General features: G+C 48.7%; 1 protein-coding gene across 1 annotated transcript in view; it reads left to right on the top strand.

Moving 5' to 3' along the window:
• The first annotated feature begins 501 nt into the window (after window positions 1-501).
• TMEM132B (transmembrane protein 132B) overlaps window positions 502-19,186 on the top strand; it is a 204,870-nt gene continuing 186,185 nt past the window's right edge. Inside the window, exon 1 of the mRNA XM_085075376.1 lies at window positions 502-784. Within this exon, the coding sequence (XP_084931502.1) occupies window positions 700-784 (85 nt within the window). The 5' untranslated portion in view covers window positions 502-699. The remainder of the gene's footprint in view (window positions 785-19,186) is intronic.

Raw genomic sequence — 19,186 nt, 5'->3', positions numbered from 1 at the left:
CCGTGTTCGGGATGCTCTTTTCCCACTCCCGGTCCCTCCGTTCCCCCCGCGCAGTGACGGCGGCGGCCGCCAGGGGGCGCCCTCGCTCTTCCCCGCCGCTCGCGCCGCCGCGCGCCCCCCCCGCCCTCGCGCGCCCTCCCCTCGCGCTCCCCCCCCGCCCCCCCCAGCCGCCCCCTCACGGCCCGCAGCCCCGGGGTGACAGACCGGCCCCGGGACGCTCCCAGCCCGCCCCGACCGCCAACCCCCCGGGCAACGGGCGGGGGGCGTGCAGAAAGCCCACCGGGGCTGCCCTGCCCGCTGGTCCCCCGGGCGCTGAGGGGCACCTGCCCCTCGCCCGGCCGCCCCGATCCCGCTCAGGTGAGCCCGGCGGCGCCGCCCCCGCCCGCGCCGCCGCAGCCCCGGCACAGCGCCCGGCACAGAGCCCGCTGCCCCGGGGGAGCCGCCGCTGCTGCTGCCGCTGCTGCTGCCGCGGGCGGGGGCGGCGCCGGTGCCCCGGGGCGGCGATGCGGCGGGGGCGGCCGTGAGCGCGGGGCCGGCGGGGAGCGGGGACATCCCCCCCTCCTCCGCGGGCGCCGGCCCCGCCGCCGGACGGAGCGGAGCGGAGCGGGCGGGGAGCGGGGGGAGTGGTTACGGGCTCCGCCGCGACACCCCCGGCCCCCCCGCCCCGCTCAGCCGCCCCTCTCCAAATAAATCAGCACCATGACTACTTCTGGGCATGGAACAAAGAGGATGCTCTCCCGGGGCCCCGCGCTGCTCCTGGCGCCGCTGCTGCTCCTGTGCCGAGGTAACCCCGGTCCCGCCGCCGCGACCCCGGGCGCTGTGCTTCTGTTTGTTTGGTTTGGGGTTTGTGTTTATTTTTTGTTTGTTTTGAACTGTTTGTGTTTATTTTATTCCCCCCCCCTCCTCCGCCGGTTTTATTTATGGCCGTTTCCCCTCTCCCAGCCCTCCCTCCCTCCCCCGGCGCCCCCCGGAGCGCTGCGGGCTGAACACGCTCCGTTCCCCATCTCCGGGGCGCACCGAGAAGTCCCCATCAGCTCCCCGGGCTGCATCCCCGTGTGTCCCCTGTCCCCACGCGTGTCTCGGGCCCCCGGCCCCCTGCGCGAGGGCTGCCCGCCGGCTTCGGCCGCTGCCAGCGCCTTGCTGCCCACTTGGGGGGAATGGGGGGCAAGGGAAAGTTTGGGCTTGCCGGAGCTCTGGGGATGGACAAAGGTTTCGGGATTTGGGTTTCCCCACGGGGCGGCAGACCCCCGTTCCTCCCTGACGCTCCTCGCTCTTTCTGGCAATCCATAGATGCAGGTGGGGGAAAGACGGGCAGGAGTTAATTGCATTCGGTCACAAAACACTTGTGCAACCTTTCTTGCGCTCAACTGGGAGAAGGACGGGTTTCCCCCAGCTGCGGGGAGCGGGGTCAGGCCCTTGAGTGGGATCAGGTGGGATTCCCTCATCGCGGCCAGCTGCGAGGCAGCGCGCGGGCAGCGAGTGCGGTTGGGACTTGCTCTTCCACTGTTCTTTTCTTTTTCTTTTTTTATTCCCCCCTAGCTGAACTTGGGAGCAGCGTTTTGGGTCGCAGTTGTGGGTGTTTTGCTGGGGAAGGGCTCACCCCCAGGCCGGCAGAGTCCGAGCCCTGCCCCTGGGAAAGTCTTTAGCAGGACTTCACTCTGGGGACGTTCTCCTCTGTGTGCTCCCGTGAGCTCCCTGCCAGATGCTGTTCCTAATAAATACGGGTTGTTAAAAGCAAATTAATTAAGGTGCATCGGTGCTGAAGTTGCTCGGGGATTCGTTTGCGTTTACTGCTTCTCGGGACGGTGCTCACGTTTGGCCGTAGCATGAAGCTTGGGCTGCTGGGGAAACTTCGGGGGTTCTAGGAACATGTCTAAATGCAAGGATTTTTGGTGAAAAAGGAGTGTTCCATGGGAATGGTAATAGCAGTAGCTGTCGTTCTTGGGGAGGGCACAGGGAACGCGTTGTGGTAGGGAAGCGTTTTAGGAAACGTTCTTACAGGGAGAGCAGGAACAATTTGGTAGGAAGGAGGCATCAGCCTTGGGGACACACAGAAGATGGACAGCAAGGGGTCCTTGCTCTGCTCACCCCAAAAAGCACTGCTTGTCCCTGCCCTCCATCTCCCTCCTTCACTGGGGTGTGTGCAGCCACGGGGACACTTGGGAATCCTCTTGAGCAGGACACGGGGACCAGGGTGCAGAGCGTGGGGTGCAGATTGTGGGGACTGGGGCACAGGACACAGGGCATGGGCTGCCTGTGGCTCAGTACTGCCCTGCGGAATGGTGGCTTTCTGTTGTCAGTGTGATGCCCTGTACACCGTGCAGCACTCATTTTATTCGAAGAGAGTTAGGCACAGCAAAGGAGCAGGCTTTATTTTTTTTAAAATCTTTTTTATTTATTGCTTTGACATATTAATGGTAATCTTTTCCCTGATATTCCCCCCTCCCGTCTCCTCCTGTGTGGGTAGCTACCATGGAGAGATTGGGCTGTGGGTGTAATTCTTCCAGCGCTTTGAGTGCTTAAACATATGGAAACCCACTTTGAAACAGTTTGTGGCTGCAAAGCTACCGACGTCCCCATCCCTCTCCGCTGCTCTGAGCCCTCCCTGCACAATGTGCGCGTTAGGAACTCGCAGTGCGCTCTCAGCTCAAGCTGTGCATAACGAATGCGTTCCCCGCCTGCGCCTCTCTCGGCCGTAGCATCCTTCTGTTTTCGTAGCGGAGCGCTGCCTCTGCCCTGTCCCACCCCTGGCGTGGACCGCAGCAATGTCTGTGTGTGGAGAGGGGGTTTGGGATTTGGGGAAAGCTCTTCAGAGAGAGGCGAGCGGTGGCAGAGCCCGGGAACGCCTCCCTCCGGGGCTGTGCTGATCTTCCTGCAGCTCGCTGTGATCCAAGTCAGCTTTCTCCTCTGGATTACAGGGGTTAACGAACCGCATCTCGGTTCGGGTAGTTGCAGACGGGAGAGACACCTGCATGAGTCATGCCGCGGTGCTGCCATCTCTGCAAAGCTCCCAGCTCACACAGACGGTCGCGTTGGGCTCTTGCCATTTTTCTCTATTTATTTGCTTTCGCTCCCTCCCTTCCCCCTTGCCGGGGCCGGCTCTGGGCAGGCTGCGTTGCGGGGACCGGAGATGCAGCGGGCTGAGTTTCTCCAGCCTCTTCAAAGCGGGTGGCATTTGTTCGCCTGTCAGGCAGGTCCCCTAAATAGCTTTGTGAAGGTCCAATTAAGAGATCACTCTCCTGCCCCGGGTCTCTGGCGGCCCGGCTGCTGGCGCGCACGGCTGCGAGCAGAGGGTGTGCGTGTGTGTTTGGCAGCCGAGGGCCGCTCACGCTGAGCTCGAGGATGTCTCTCGCTGGCAGCAGGCCTCCGTTTGTTGCTGGCATCTAGGCAGGGTTTTGGCCGCTTTCCTCGCTGGCGGCGGCGGCGGAGCTGTCTCCGAGGTTATATGAATAGGTATCCTGTGAGCGAGCTGGATGAGTTACCTGAATATTTTGTTTTCCTGCCTGGTGCTGTGTCACCGGCTCGCTGCGCTGCCTTGCACCCGGGAGCAGGTGTGGGGACGCGGGGCTGGCGGCGGGGCAGCGCAGCGCAGGAACGAGGAGTGCAGAGCTCAGTGAACACATTCCTTCAGCCCCTGTAGGATGCGCTTGAGCTGCTGTCAGCTGTGCGTGAGGAAGGACCCGCGATTGCTTTTAGACTCCGGCTCCAGGGGGGTGTGGGTGGAGAGACATTATGCTTATTTTATTATGTGTCCCTGTATCACTCTGCCTAATATGGAGACACTTTTTATTCAGAGGCTCTTTAGGAGCAGAAATGAAAGACCTGTATTATCTGCTGTACAATAGATTTGCAGAACATGATCGTACAAACTGTTGAAATGTAGGTTATTTCTCCCAGATTAGTGCAGATCTCAACGTTTTATGCAATGACTGTTCAAACTGATGTGAAGTGGGGGATAGTGGGCTGGGGGGGAGAAGTCTGAAATTATTATAGTGCCTTTGCTCGGGCATCCATTAGAGCAGTATATTTCAGATACCCTGATTTTACTTCCCATCAGCATAAATCTAGAGCAGCTGCTCTGAAGTCAGTGGAGCTACTATGGATTTATGCATTGCTGCTGCGATTGGCATTGAGCTCTCTGGGAATGCAGGAGGCAACTGTGTGACTTGCCCTGCACAGCATTTTTCACTTCAACATCTCCTGTCACTGGTGCTGCAGCTTCCTTTGTGTATTTGAAATGGGGAAGTCTCACTGGTTTTGGCTTTGATTATTTTCTTCAATTTGTTGGGCTTGGTCACAGAACTCTGTTCACTGACACCTGACTCTGGTTGCTCAATATAATCTCTTGAGGTCTGAATACCAAAATAGTTACATTAAAATATAAAAATCAATAAAGTGCAATTAATTTGCTGTATTTCATTGCTGGGAATGATATTCATTCCCAGCCCTATTATCTCTGTGTTTAAAGCAGCTTAGTGTGGTGAGGAAGGTATGAGCCCAGGAGCAGCTGCAGGAGGTCAGAACGGAGGGTTGCCAGGGTTTGTGTCTGTGGAAGGATTTTTGGGATGAAGGATGCATTCCTGAGCCAGAGATGGCTCCATTTATTTAATTGCTGTGCTGGGTTTGCCACCATGGATTTGGTTGCCTTTGAGCCCAGGCAGCAGTCTGGAAGGCACAGTCCCTGGGCAAGGACTCCTTTTGTTTCAAAGTGCCTGGAGAGAAGAGTCTGTGCACCACAGAGATGCAAAGGGATTTGGGTTACACAGAGCTTTGGGCTGTGCTGGGTTTTGCCATTGGTGCCACTGGGATGCAGATTCCATCCTGCTGACCCCACGCTGAGCTGAAATCCTCCTGCTCTTCTCCATAGCTCCTCAGAAATGTGTTTTGCAGCCAGGCTGTTCAGGAGACCTGTGCTGGCTGTGTCCCATCAGGGCCCCATCGAAGGGTGGAGGAAGGGATGTCACTACTCGTAAAGTTGGGTTATGTGAGCTCGTGCTGCTTGTCCTGACCTTGGTGGTTGATGCTGGTGTGAAGCACAGGGTTTGCTGTGATGGAGAGGTGGCTTCACCAAGCGCCATGTCTCGGTCATGCAGGTGGCTGCAGACCTGTCCTGTCTCAGAGGTGCAGCTGGGGAGCAACGGGGAGGTGGCAGCCCCCTACAACCTGCATGAAGCAAGACAAACCAAGGTCTTCTGGCCTTAATAAACCTCCCAGAGAACGAGAAGCCATCCCACCGAAATAAATACTGTCAGCTCAACAAATTTAATTCACTGAACTTGGTTCCCCCTTCTCTCCCTGCCTAAATGTAGCTAATGTTTGTTAATGACAAGCAGTGACTTGGTTTGTTGGCATAGCTTTGGCTCTTACCCCTGTCAGTGGCTCACTGATGTGCTGGCACGTGGTGCTTTCCTGACTACGGCTGTCAGATCCTCTCGCATTCAGTGCCACGGAGGCTGTGGAGTGTGAGTTACCATGTGGTGCTCTAGATGTCGTGGAAGATGCTTCGATTTCATGCTGTCGGGAGTTTCCCAGCTGGCATTTCAGAGGAAGCAGTTCCCACGTGAGGATGGGCAGGCAGAAATTACAAGCAAAAAGGTCCCCGGAGACAAATTACGGGGGGGATGGGGATTGCTGGCTTTCCCTGGGTATTCCCATTCCCCTCTGTGATGTAAAGTGCTGCCATGGGAAGTAAAGCAAAGGCTGCTGGAGTGCATGTGGTGGGTGAATTCATTGTGGAGGGACTTTGCTGTTTGGGCAGTATCTCACACAATGGGCTTTAGTCTCAGGTGCGAGGTAAATGTTAACCTTTCTTCCATGCTATCCAAAAATTCTCTTGCAACACACTTTAAGCTTTTCTTTGTTTACATAAATGTTTGTTCCTGACAGCATTCAGAAAGCTTCATGAATTTATGATGTGTTCCAGATTGAAGAGCACTGCCTTTTTTCCTTTTCTCCTCTTTCCTTTCTTTTGCCCCCCAGAAAACACTCTTTCTTCCCATATTTTCATGATGAAATGGCAGGAGGTATGCATATTTCAGCAGGCTATTGAGAGGCAATGTAAACACCATCTTTCATAGAAAATCAGTTTGTTCAAGTTCAAAAGCAGCCCAGCCTCTCCACTTGATCAATTTGCCTGTCATAGGAGATGATTTTAAAAGTGGCGATTATGTCCTATCTTGTCTCTTGCAACTTCAGGCAAGGAGAGAAAATGAAGTGTAGCATTTGATTTTAACTCTGTTTTTTTCCTGATTTCTGTTGGTGATGGTGGTAGTCAGAGAGGAAGCAAAGGGGTGCCCTGAGGGGTGAGGGATAGCCAGGAACAGAGGGGTTTCCACGAGGCTGCCGTCTGCTGAGTAAACTAATTGGAAACTGCATGTAAACCAGCTCTGCTCATCTCACCGTGCCTGCACCAGCTGGCCCTCAGGAGCTGCCCTGCCCCATCGCTTCCCCCACTGCAGAGAAGGAGACCTGCAGTGGCAGGAAATGTGGGCTTTTAGTGACAAAGCTGCTAAATCTTGGGGAGAGGGCGCTTGGTGTTGGTTGCATGGCCACGTCCTCCTGCCCTGGGCATGGTGCTGCCATCTGGCTAAAGGCTGTGCAAGGACCAGAGGTCTGGTTATGGGGAGGGAATGGTGTGAAACCACCCGTGTTGGGCAGCTCTAGCTTGGCATCGGTGATGGAAAGAAAAACCTGAAAAAACCCACTGATGCAATTCAAACTGGGGCTAAATGGAGAAGCAGGGATCACAATCCTCACTCTGGCCGTGCCAAGGGGCTCAGGAGGCTCCAGAAATAGTGTTTCCACTGGTACCAGCCCACAGAGAGATGGTGCCTCTGGCCAAGCAGCTGTCCCTAAGCCCAGCCCATTTATCCACACGGGGGTCACACATGCCCTAAATACACAACGTTGGGAAACTCATTGCAGGCTGAGGGAGTCCTGGGGGTGATCAGCCTGAGGAGGAAAAGCATTTCTGCTAGAGAGGGGAGAAATGTCATCCTCATTACCCCAGAAACAACATCCTTTAGAGGTTAAATGAGAGGTGCACGTATCTTTGGGGTTTTTGTTTTGCTTGTATGGAAACATTTCAAAAACAGATGGCAGAGCAGAGATTTATTTCCCGTTAAGTGCAGAGGGCTGGTGCACAGGACCTTATCTGCTTGTGGGCCCTGTAATAAACCTGCCAGCAGGTGATTTAAATCCAGTTTTTCTGATTGGGAGAGTAGTGAAAGGAACAGGGTTTATGTTACTTAGGAATTTTATGGGCAATGTTAGATTTTTAAGATGCAGGAATGATCGGGGCATGGCTCTGTAGCACCAGAGACGTTAATTTCTTTCATAAAGGATCTTCCCTGAGTCAGAAAAATGAACCATTTTCCATTATTTAGCAGCTGAGCTGCTGTTGCTGTTTGCATGAGTGACAGACGCAGCTACTTTATATCTCAGTTTAGGAATTGTTGTCAATTAGCCACAGCTTTTGCTTAGCAGCAAGACTTTCGCCACAAAGGGGAAGGAGGGCTGTCTAATGGATGCTGCAGCTCTTGAAACAAACATTCATGCTGCAGCTCCAAAAAAGGATGAAACTCACACCAAAAAAAAAAAAAAAAGACAGAACCCGTGTGCCCTAAAAGGGAGCCCTTGAGCAGATGGAGCAGGTTTCTATGCAACGAGCAGTAATTAGAAACTTAGCAAAGAGCTGGTAGCAGCTGACTGGTCTTGGTATCCAGACTTTTGGTTGAAAAAGGAGCAGATCCCAGATGAGTTTTGGGAGGTGCTGGTCTGGATGTCTGTGTGGGGCAAATCCCTGGCCAGTGTAAGCACCTGGTCTGGTGAAAGACAACAGCTATCCACCCCCAGTGCCTCTGTCCCTGACTCTGTGGGGCTGCAGCAGTCTGAAATGTCACTGGGGGTTTTCAAGGGCACTCAGAGAGCTGGGGGTAGCAGGCACTCACTAATAACACAAAGTCTGATTGTCTTGCACTGAGAGCAGAAAGGACACAGCACACCCACACAGTGAAATAGGCTCTTAAAAGGTTCAACGGAGGCACCCAGAGAGGATGGTAAAAGCTTGCTGGAAGCAGCAGAACTCTGTCAGGGTGAGCTCAAAGGCCAGCGTGCCTCAGCCTCTCCAAATCATAGGAATTAGAGCTGGAAATGTTGGCAAATAAACTGCCTTTCCCATCTCTGGTGGTTGGGTACAGCCTGTTCCTGAGCATGGCTAGTTTTCAGTGATGCAGGACTTCTGCTGCTTCCCTTGGCAGAGATCTTCACAGCCCATTAGACCTCTCCTCTATTCCGCCTACAGTTTTCCTTCTTTGCTTCATTCCATCGTTTATTGGATGACCTGAGACCTGAACTTTCCATCCCTATCACCTGTCCAAAGCTGAATCCAGGCAAATCTGTTAAATGGGGACAAATGGTTGAACAGTGACTGGAAAATGCAAAAAAAAAAAAGGGAGCTGGGTCTGGCATGTAAAAACCTGGCATGTAAATACATTTACAGCTGGAGGTTATTTGGAGAAGGGAGGGCAAGGACTTGAAACGTGGTGATGAGCCATAGATTATGCTCTGAAAACACTCAGAAGGCAGTTACATTCACACTATCTAATTCATCTCCCACTAAGACATTCTGCTCCAAGGTGTTTGGAAATAATGGAGTAGCTTAGATACTAAGATTATTAAATCCTCATCTCTGACAGCTATGGGAATTAATATACATAGGTTTCTTCCTCTTCTTCTTTTTTTTTTTTTTCCTTTAATGCAGCTCAGTTACTCATTTTGGGTCTTTTTCTTAGAAGTAGTCCACTGAAAATTATTAACATGAGTATTGGTGCAAAAATGGCTCAACTCCATTAAAGAGGAGAAACAAGCAAGAGATAAACAGAAGATAGCATGAATTTTATTGCAGTGGAGACATTTTTTTTCTTTTTAAATATTAATCATTTATCATTTCTTCACCTGTAGATCTCAAGGAACTTTAGAGAAGGAAGTGGGTACCATCAAAACCATTGTGTGTCCTCTATCATCCCTGGGGCAGCTGCCCAAAGCCTAAGCCCTGCTGGCAGGGGGAGCAGAGGCATTGGGTGAAGCTGAGCCCTGGGGTTATTTTTTGATGTCAGCTGATGTTTTTTGCTGTTGCTCTTTAGGGAATGAGGCTCACCTTGGCTGGAGGCTGCTGAGCTGTCATGGCCAGTCAGTTGGCCCTGGTGTGCTGAGCACAGCTCAGGCACTCTCTCCTCCTCCACATCTCAGCCTGGGCTTGTTTTGGTGCCTGAGCTGCTTGGATCACTTGTTTCCTCTTCTGCGTTTGATTTGTACCAGCCCATTGAAATTTTTCTGGGAAGTCATAAGCAGAAATTAAGAGATGGAATGATTGTTCTTTATTGCTAAAATCAAAGACAGAGGAGAGCCCAGATGGAGGTGCCCATCGCTTCACCTTTTAGTGTGATGAAGCTCTAATCCCTATCTGTCAAAATACTCATCCCTTAGGTGTGTGGAGTTCGGGAATTGTTGTATCAGACTCCAGTCTGTGGGACTTCATCATCTGAGTTATTATCTTCAAAACTCAGTTATCTCCCTCAATGGCAGTCTCCTATTGAAAATGATCTCTTTCAGCAGGGCACTTGCATTTATTTACTGCGCAGCTTCTCCCATTAATATAATCATTACTCCTTGGACTGGGTTTGAATTCACAGCATCCCACTGTGGTACTTAAAGAATTAATTACAGCGATGAAAGAATTTCTCTAAAGACTTCTATGAATTGGTCTGGTTGAAGTGTTTTAGTTTTGCTTCAATTGGTGCAGCTCTTGTCAAAGGATAGTGAGAAAATGCATGGGTCAGTGATTTAGATGAGGCAAATTACGTTAGAAAAATTGATTTGATTTAGAAAGTGAGCTTTCAGATCACAGGGAATTGCCTGCTTCTTTCTCTGCCGTGCTGATTCTCCCTGAAGATGAGCAGAGGCAGATAATTCAGGGTTAAAGTAAGTGGCTCTTGTAAAAGGTTTGTCAGAGAGCGGAGGAGAGATGGGCTGACACACATCTTTAGATAAACGATTATTGACCCACATATTGCTATCTGCGCATCAGCTGGAGTTACAGACGGATGAGGATGCCTATAAACACACTCAGGCAGTTCATGTGGCTCGCTAAAAAATTGGCTCCTTGTTTTTAGCTTTGGATTTGTTTTTTCTTCTCCCTAGGAATGGCTTTTCCATACAGCACACCTTCAGAGCTGGCACAGATCCGGGAATGTGTGCTGTGTGGCTGCCTTAGCCAGCCCTGCGTTGCCTGGCTCTGTGCTTAGTCATTCCTGGGGCTGGCAGTTTGCTTTTCCTGGGCTTTTTCACTTCCCCGGATCAAACTGAGTGTTTCCTCCTTCTGTCCCTTGTCTTCATCTTAAAGGGGCTGCAGTCCCTGGGCTGCAGTGGGAGCATGCCCAACAGTGGGCACATCGGGCAGTGTCCCCTCGGGGGATCAGTTCCTGAAAAGCAACTCCTGAATGCGCAATTCCCTTCCCTGCATGCTGAGGAGTTTCTTTGGAGTTCTTCTCCCGACCAGCTGTGTCTTGCCTGTGAGAATGGTGGGTTGTGAATGCAAAGGCTGCTGGCTGGAGACCCAAATTGTTCCCAACCATTCGTCAGTGGCTTTGAACGGGTTCTCCGTGTTTGTCAGGGAAGCAGGCATGGAGTCTGGCAGCATTTCAGTTTGTAAAATTTGTCTTTTAAAAAAAACCTAAGGAGATGACTTTTGCCTAGCAGTGCTTTTTGTTTCTTTCTCACCTTGCAGAACCCTCTAAATTGCAGATTGTTTGCTGGAATGCTGGAGAGACCTCGTTTTGGTCTGTCTAGCACTGGTGGTGTTCCTCTCCACAGCTTCATCACCAGCAGCTTCCTTGGTATGAACATCCAGGTGTGGGGCTCAGGTGTGCCTGTGCCATTCCCTCTCCCCCTGGGTGGGCATGAGAGAGGTGCAGAGCTCCTGTGTTACTGACACAGTGGGGTCAAGCCATTGGCTCGGAGAGGGTGTGGTGCACATTCCTGTGCCTCGCTGAGAGCCTTTTCCATACCCCAGCCTCGGGCTGGGAAGTGAGATGACAAGTGCGAGGAGAGAAATGATGCTGGGGAGAGCTGGAACGGAGCCTCCCGCCAGCAACTGAATTCAAGGCTGCAAAAAGAAGTTGCAAAAGTAGCAATCCATCTGTCCACTTAGTGGGAGAAGCCTAAGATCATTTCACAGTAATCAGCCCCCTGGTGTTCAAAAAAAAACCCAACCAAAAATACTGCAGGTTTTTGCTTTACTGTGGGTAACTGGCAAAATCTAAAGCACATTAATGTACTCAAAGGCTGTGGAGCTTTTTTCCCCTCCTTTTTTTGTGGGGCTGTATCACGTTAAAAATAATATAAGAAGCAGTAGATTGCCTTTGCTTTTTTTTCTGCAATACATTTCAGAGGTTTTCTGTTCTCACTTAGACTCTCTGGTTAACTACCAGTGTTATTGGCAAGTGGATGTTTTTCTGCAGGGTGAGTTGGATGGTGAGCAGTGTCATCATCACCAACCTCACAGTGGCACATTCCCAAGGTGATGCATTGTGCAGGTGCATTGCCATGCTATAGCTGCTTGGCTGTATCCATTAGAAGCCACAATATTCAGGGATTTTAATTTGGTTGTAAAAACTTGCTTGAGGCACTACAAAGTTCTGGAGCATTTATTTATTTATTTATTTATTTATTTACTGTAACCTCATTCACTTTTTCCTTTCCCCTTAACTGTAAGGGAATAGAGGCAACAGGCTCCAAAGATGCCTCTTGATTCTTGCTTATGTGAGTTGAGAAGCATTGAGTTGGAGGAAGATCACAGAGATTTCTGCCTCTGTGTGTGGAAATGTTCATTCAGATCGAAGGAGAGCTGGGAAACAGTGGGGTTTGAACACTCCAAGCTTGAAGGTGTCCATAAGGAGCCCTTGTTGCAAGATGTTACTGGAGAGAGGTGTTTAGGGTGGGTATTTCCTCATGCCAGGTGTGGATAGCACATCCCCATTGCCTCTGGGAGGATGTACCTGCTGTCCCCAGCCAAGGCTGCAGCCACCTGGGGCCTTGGGGGTGACTGGGGCTGCAGGGAGCAGAGCTGGACCTGAGCACACGAGTGAGGCACAGCGGGACTTTGCTGTGGAACCAGAGTCACTGAACTGCAGCAGATGCTTTGCTGCTACACAACAATTGGTAATTAAAACACAACTTGCCATCTTGATTAGATTAAGCATTTAAATTCATTTGCAATTTTTTTCCCCCTGTATTGTGTAATTAGCAACATATGACGCTTACATTAGCTCAGTTAAAAGTTATAATGATTAATTTGCACATCAAAGCCTCCCCATGAATCAACTGGTGCAGCACACCGGAGCGAGCTCAGTGTGGAGTGCTCACATGAACACATCCCTGCCTGCTCCTAGGACATGATGGATGCTCCTGTGCAGTGGTTCCTGATGTTTCAGTGCCTCTGCAAGGCAACAGTGTCCGTGTGCCTCGAGTCACTTGATAAATGACAGTGTGACCCTTGCCAGGGTGTTGCCATTCCTTTCTTGCATCTGGGCTGGGGTGATGCATCCTGAGGCACCCAACAGACCCACCTGGGAGCACTTAAAAGTTATGATGTTGAGATTATTGGTGGTTCTTGTTGCTTTGTGGATATAAGCATTGATCTAAGGTGTTTTGGCCAAATTCTGATTGTTGTTACCCGGTTTAATATTTGATTATCATGAGTTTTGCCTGAAGTCTTTGTAAGTCAGATTGGAGCTCTAGCTAGTGCAGAACCTTGTTCAAACAAGCCAAAAGCAACAAGAAAACTACTATAAGCTAATTATAACGAATGTCTTTTTTCTTTCTTACCTAGTCATAATATTGTCTTTCTTTCCACCTTCTGCTGAGCTGTGAAAATATTCTGCAAAATGATATTTTTGAGTTGATGGAAAAGTACACCCCTGTCAACAATATTTTTCTATTGTTCATCAGAGACAGGCTTCATAACAGTAGAGATCCGTGCTGGAAAAGTACATCAGCTGCAAACAGTTTATTCAAAGTCATCTCAAATAGCAGGGAAGGTTTTTGAGTTCCTGCTCCAGCTGAAGATGAAATGCAGAATGCAGCTTCTAACATTTCAGAGACATGAATGGCGCAGGTCATAATAATGTATTGCCATTTTCACAAAAGATTGGTTTTATATTAAAAGTTCCAGTGAAAGAAAGTCTGGAGGTGTTAAAATATTTATATATTGTTTAAGTTACTGTATGAAGATGCCATCTCCTTCCCTAGGGCACTGTGGGGTTCATGGACACGTAGGGGAGTGGGAAATGAGCTGCCACCTTTTTTGGTCCATGTACCTGTCTGTGTGTTCGTGCACAGGGGTGCACTGATGTTAAGTTGGTGGGGTGTTAAATGTTTCCCTTTTCCAGCCATCAATTTCAATTGAATTTCATAAGCCATTAAAGTTCTCTGCTGCTTTCTTTGCTCTTCCAGTTATGTGAGCTCTAGCCATTTAGCTGCAGGTCCTGAGGCATGATTGCTCTGTAGAGCAGCAAAAGTAAATTGGTTCCTGATGTAAAATCTTTTATATATCTATCTATATATATATAATTTTTTTTGAACCTCTATAACTCACTGTGAGTGGTGTTACAGTGTTGGGCTGATGATGTGAATCTTCAAGCTTGGCTTTTTCTGGTCCAGTTCTGGATCCCCCCGACAGCATCTTTTAGAAAGCTTTTGTGCCTGGCTTGAAAGGCAAAGACTTATGTGTAGAGGAAGAGGATTTTTTTGTTGTTGTTGTTTATATATTTATCTTTAGAATCATGGTGGAAAGATTGGACTGGGGTTTTGGGTTTTCTCCCTGTAGAAGTGTTTATGAGAATGATAGTTATTTGGATCAAAGGAGATCTTTTGGCAGTCCTCTGACTTTGATTCAGTACTGGCAGTGCGACAAATAATGAAAAAGCAATCATTTCCCCTTCTCCCACTTTTATTCTCAGGATAAATGAATGGTTAAGATCTCTGTGCTCAAAAATAATTGCTCGTGGCTCTTACAGAAAAAATAAAAATCCATAACACTCACCCTTTAAATAGATGATTTGATCTTTCCTGTTAGTTTGTGTTTTGCACTATTGAGTGTCTTTGCTGCCAGTCTGAGGCTAAACTGGACAAAGTTGATATGCAGGCTTTTCAGGTTGAGTCTGTGGGAAGGAAAACTGGATAAGTAATTTTACTGCTTTGGAAAGCAGTTCCCATGGTGGGAGTTGAGCAGAGGGGATGAAGCAGGGCCTTGCTGTCAAGGTCCACTGGTAGAACAGCTTTGCACAGCATAAAGTTAAAGAATTTGACAGAATGCAGAATGAATTGGAAAAAAAGTGTAATTTAATTTGCCATGTGATTTTAAAGTAGCTCAAACATCATCTAAAGTGTGTGTGAGTGACTGCTGGGACCTGCTGGGCAGCTCACGGCGTGTTCCTCCTCCAGCTGCCTGGGGCTTGGTGAACAGACGGAGGTGTCCACAGTGCTTTGCCAGGATTTCTCTTCTTCCTTTTCTTTCCTTGCTTTTATGGCAGTGGATGTGAGGCTGAAGTGCCATATTTTACATCCTTCCTCCCCTAGCAGCCAAACGGTGCTGAGCAACGGAGCTGACTGTCCATCCCAAGTACTGTGCACTTCACCTTCCTGGAGCATTAACCTCCCACTGTTTCCAGCAAAGCCAGGCATATAAGATTAGGCTGGGCCTGTACTCCTTATTTGGGGATAACTGCAGCAGTTCCTTTTTGTGTTTTTAAGCCCTGCTAATTTGTGCTCTCAGCCTCAGCTCCAGCTTAATGAAGGCTGCTGCCTGGGAATCATCGCAAACAGTTATGGAAATGCATTTAAATGCTTAAATCTGTTGTACTTCTCTCTTTATGGGCTTATTCCTTCAAAAAGCATAACTATGCCCAGAGTCCCTGCCTGCCCAGGATGATTTCTTCCCATGAAGCCTGTGGTGGGGCTCTGGCACCTCTGGAGCACAGAGGGTGCACAGGAGGTTTGTGCTAAAGCAGGGAGGAGGCCCAGCCCTGCTGCACCCGTTGCGCTGAGGGAGCAGCATTTTCGGTCTATTTGCTCCATGCTCCAGATGGGGCCTTTGGATGCTGGGAATGAGGACTGACAGAGCATCCAACTTCCCTCCTGCCCAGGGGAGGGGAGCATCTCTCCTCCTTTGACCTGCCCAGCACAAGCATCATTTACTCAACCCTGGTAAATGAGCAGAGCTGCTGGATGCCACTGCCATGGCTGCACCACTCGTGTCAGTCTGTCTGATAGTCAGTGCATGTCTGTCCCTCTGTGCCTCATGGTGAGGACTCTGTAGTTGCACAGAGGCAGAGAAAGTTTGAGCTAACAGCAAAGGAAAAGGGATTTTCCCATCATGGCTGTGATTGTAGCCACACATTCTACAGGTTTGGAGAGGGGTGAGCCAGGGGGTCCTGGGAGGGATTTGGACAAGGATTTGTGGTTTCTCCTGAGGCAGAGGAACACCATCCAGTGCAGTATTGTCTACTTGTGCTCTGATTAGAGGGAGATAAAAATGGTTTAATTCCTGTATTTTAAGAGCAGCATTCAGCCAATGTGATGGACAGGGAAGATGAGAAGAAACTGCTACAAGCCAAAAGCAGCAAACCCATGAAGCAGAGCTAGAGACAGCTTTAAAGCTATAAACATAATTGCCTGAGGAGTCTGCCAAAGAACCAGATGCTGTAAATGAAAGAATAACTTCCATGGCTTGGCATCTGTCTGCAATCCAGGGAGAGGAGGAGAAGGAGGGAAACTGCATGCAGGGCTGGGAAATGGTTGCTCCAGTTCTAAAATGGGTACCTTTAAAAATATTTAGACTATACTGGCATTTTTGTGTGGAGGAGAGTGAACCTGTCAGAAAGAAGAGAGGGGAAGGTCAATGAGCTTGTCTTGTGGGCTGCTTGACCCTGTTCTGCAGATTTGATGTCAGTGTTCTGTGGTTGGTTGGCTGCTGGGAAGATCCAGGTGCTGTGGCAGCTTAAGCAGGTGGTGATAAATGAGGAAGATGTGACTGGGCTGAATTCTGGACCTTTGGGGACCCAGAACCCTACAGAGTGCTCTGTTTTCCATGCATGGATGAGCTCAGTTGATATTTAAAATAAGTGGCTACATGTGACTTGTCTGAGGTCAGGCCACTCTTAGCAGTGCTCTAGTTTTGAAAACCAAACTAGGAAGTTCTTGCTATTTTCCCCCCAATTTATTTTTACAATTACTGTTAAAATAATTGCTGTCCTAGCAAAGGTAAACAGCTGGGTTCAACATAATCAGTACATAAACAATATCCATCATTTACATGGTATAAAACCTCTGCCACACAACATATTCCTGAGGCTGCATCTTAGGGGAAAAAATAGAAAACCTTTATGAAAAGAGGAGCAGAAAATCTGCTGGGGTCTTCATGGGTTGAGTACATGTGGATAATAGCAGCAGTGTTGGCAGCAGTGGTGGAATCTTCTTTTTGCTTGTGCTTGAACCAAACACCCCAGAAAAAGGTGCTGATAACAGAGCTGCACATGGGGCATCTTCAGAGCCTCTCTCAGCTGGGAAATAAAGGTAGAGAGCAGTGATTAGAGGTTATAGGGGAAGTGATTTCAGGCCAGGATAGTGCTGTTTTTCAAGCCATGGAGAGGAAAAAGAGTTTTGCTCATGGGTTAGAGATTTTTTTACTATTTTTATTGCCTTATTTTTTACTCTTATTTGGCTCTAATCAGTGACAAATATGTTCAATGTGCTCCTTGGTGCACAGGAATGAGATGGACATGGGAGTGGGATGGAGGGCTTGGGATTGGGGGATATCACCAGTGTCCCCAGGAGCCTGGCAGGGTGCAGGGAGGAAACTGGAGGTGACTTGGCATGAATTCATCTGCTGCTTCTTCACACTTACAACCTGCTGTATGTGTATCCTTGTTTGTAAGCAGCTGTGGTTATTTTGCCTCAAAATAACAAACCTTTTTTTGCAAGGAGGGGTTGGGGAGAGACCTCTGTATTGCTGCAGCTTGGGGACAAAGTCATGTGCAAGTCAGAGAGCCACATCCTGTTGAGTGCTGAATGACTCTGCTTATTAATATAATAAACCAGAGGAACACACTGTCATGACAGTCTCTGCAGCGAGAATTCAGGGGATTATTTTAACCAAAGCATATTAAATCTTTCTGTCTCCTGAAAATTGCACCCTGGAGGTAGGGTCTGCAGGGTAGGAGGGGTAGGAACATTTAACAAGGGTTTGCAGGAGTTTTTATGCATATCGTGGTCTCCAGAACAGTGCTCTGCTGTCTGGGGTTTTATATCTTCCCATCACTGTAGCTAAGTTCCTCAGACATGATAAGAAGGAAAACATTCTCTCTCTCTCTTTCTCTTTTATTATTTTCTCCTTTCATTCCCTAGCTTCAAGATGAAATTTTCTCTGCTGTAGCACTGATACAAGACCTTTTCTTCAGATGTACTATATGAAAACATGCTGTCATCCCCTCTGAAAGCTGTGAAGTGTGTGAATGTATATGTATATTCTACATATTCAGGCACACACTATACAGAGATACATGTGTGTATATAGAGGGGTTTTTCCTCGCTCTCAGTTAAAACAGACCTTTCTCACTTTTTTAACAAAAACTGAGTGTTGTTAGATGAAGAAGATGGTCCTTGTTGCTTTGCTTCAAAGTGGAGCTGGAGCAGCCCAGAGCAGAGGCTGTGTCTCCCCTTTGCCACCCTCTGGTGAAAAATGTGCCCATATCTCCCTGCATTTCCTATGTGTTGGCTTGACACACAGGCAGCTTTCTCTTCTCTTCTCTTCTTCTAATCATGGAGAGGGTTCAACACATTGTCTGAAATAATTTTTTTTGCCTCAACAGGGAGGTTCCTTAAGGCAGTAATTGACTCTTTCTTTCAAGCAATGGCATTTTACCTGGGAAAGCAGCCAGTTGATATTTTCAGCACAGCAGAATTCTGCCTTGCTTTAAAAGGAGGTGGCTCCAGATCTTCCTTGGGTTTTTTTTTCCCCTTAGGATGATGTCATTTCACTTTGTGCACTCTCTACCATCATGTACACAGTCTCTCCAGCTCCTTCTTGAAAACACTTCCATTAGACAGGCACTTAATTTTATAGAAACAGCACCTGCAGGACCAACAGGTGAATAATCTGCAGTCCTCAGCTGCATCATGTTGGGCAACTGAGATGTCCTTTAAAAGACCCTGAAATGAAGGCTGAATTATTACTGATGTTTCTTTCTTTTCAATGAGAAATCATAGAATGGATGTCTGACAACACAATTGAAAGTGAATAAAATGAGGGATATGGGCAAGAAAACTGAAAAGACCAGGAGAAAAGGATTTCCAAAGCAGAAACCAACTGTTGTTCTTTCTTAGTTTTTCATGCCAATTTAATGTACTCATGAAAATTGCCTCAATTTAACTTCAGGGGAGAAAAGAAGCTACAGGGTTGCTGTAGCTAAAAGGCTGCATCCTGATTTAGTAAGTTTTCTATACTTTAGATATTTATCTAGAGGGGTTTTCTTATAGTACTTTCTACCAGCAGTTCTCCACACCTGCTTCTTTTTAAAAAGCACTCTGCAAGCTGAAGGAAAAGGATGCTAAGCACTGTTATCCCTGTTCTGCAGGTGGAGGGAGCTGGCAGAGAGGTGCAGTAACTTTGGTCTGTGCCAGAGCCAGGAAAAGAGATGAGCCTTTAGCTCCTGAGTTCTGTACAACACCACACAAGCCTGCCTGGGAGTTATCCCACAGCCTGTGAATGGAGCAGGAGGTGTTGGGCTGAGCAGGTCAGCCTGCCCAACTCAGCCTTGTTCTATGTGCCTGCCCTTGAATTACCCCTGTGTGACAAGCAATGAAAGCAGTGCTGAATATTTTGGATTATTTACACCTTGTATAGCAGAGACATGAAGCCTTGATAGACTTGGCTGCTTTTCTGGCCTCTCTTACCAGTTAAGTAATCTGGGGCTGAATCTTCCCCCCTGCTCTGGGCATTGGTTTTCCCCTCTAGTGTTCTCCCTCCTCTTCCTTGCTCCATTGTTAATGTGCCCACACTCAGGTGGGATTTAAGAAGCACTTGCTTGGCTTTGCATGAAGGAACTGGCAAGTTCTGCTCAGGTCATCA

Source organism: Lichenostomus cassidix, chromosome 15 (genome assembly GCF_008360975.1).
Source record: "Lichenostomus cassidix isolate B80296 chromosome 15, HeHo_3.0, whole genome shotgun sequence".
Taxonomy (NCBI): Eukaryota; Metazoa; Chordata; class Aves; order Passeriformes; family Meliphagidae; genus Lichenostomus; species Lichenostomus cassidix.
The sequence above is the reverse complement of the archived record's forward strand: the minus strand, read 5'-3'. Positions and strand labels throughout refer to the sequence as shown.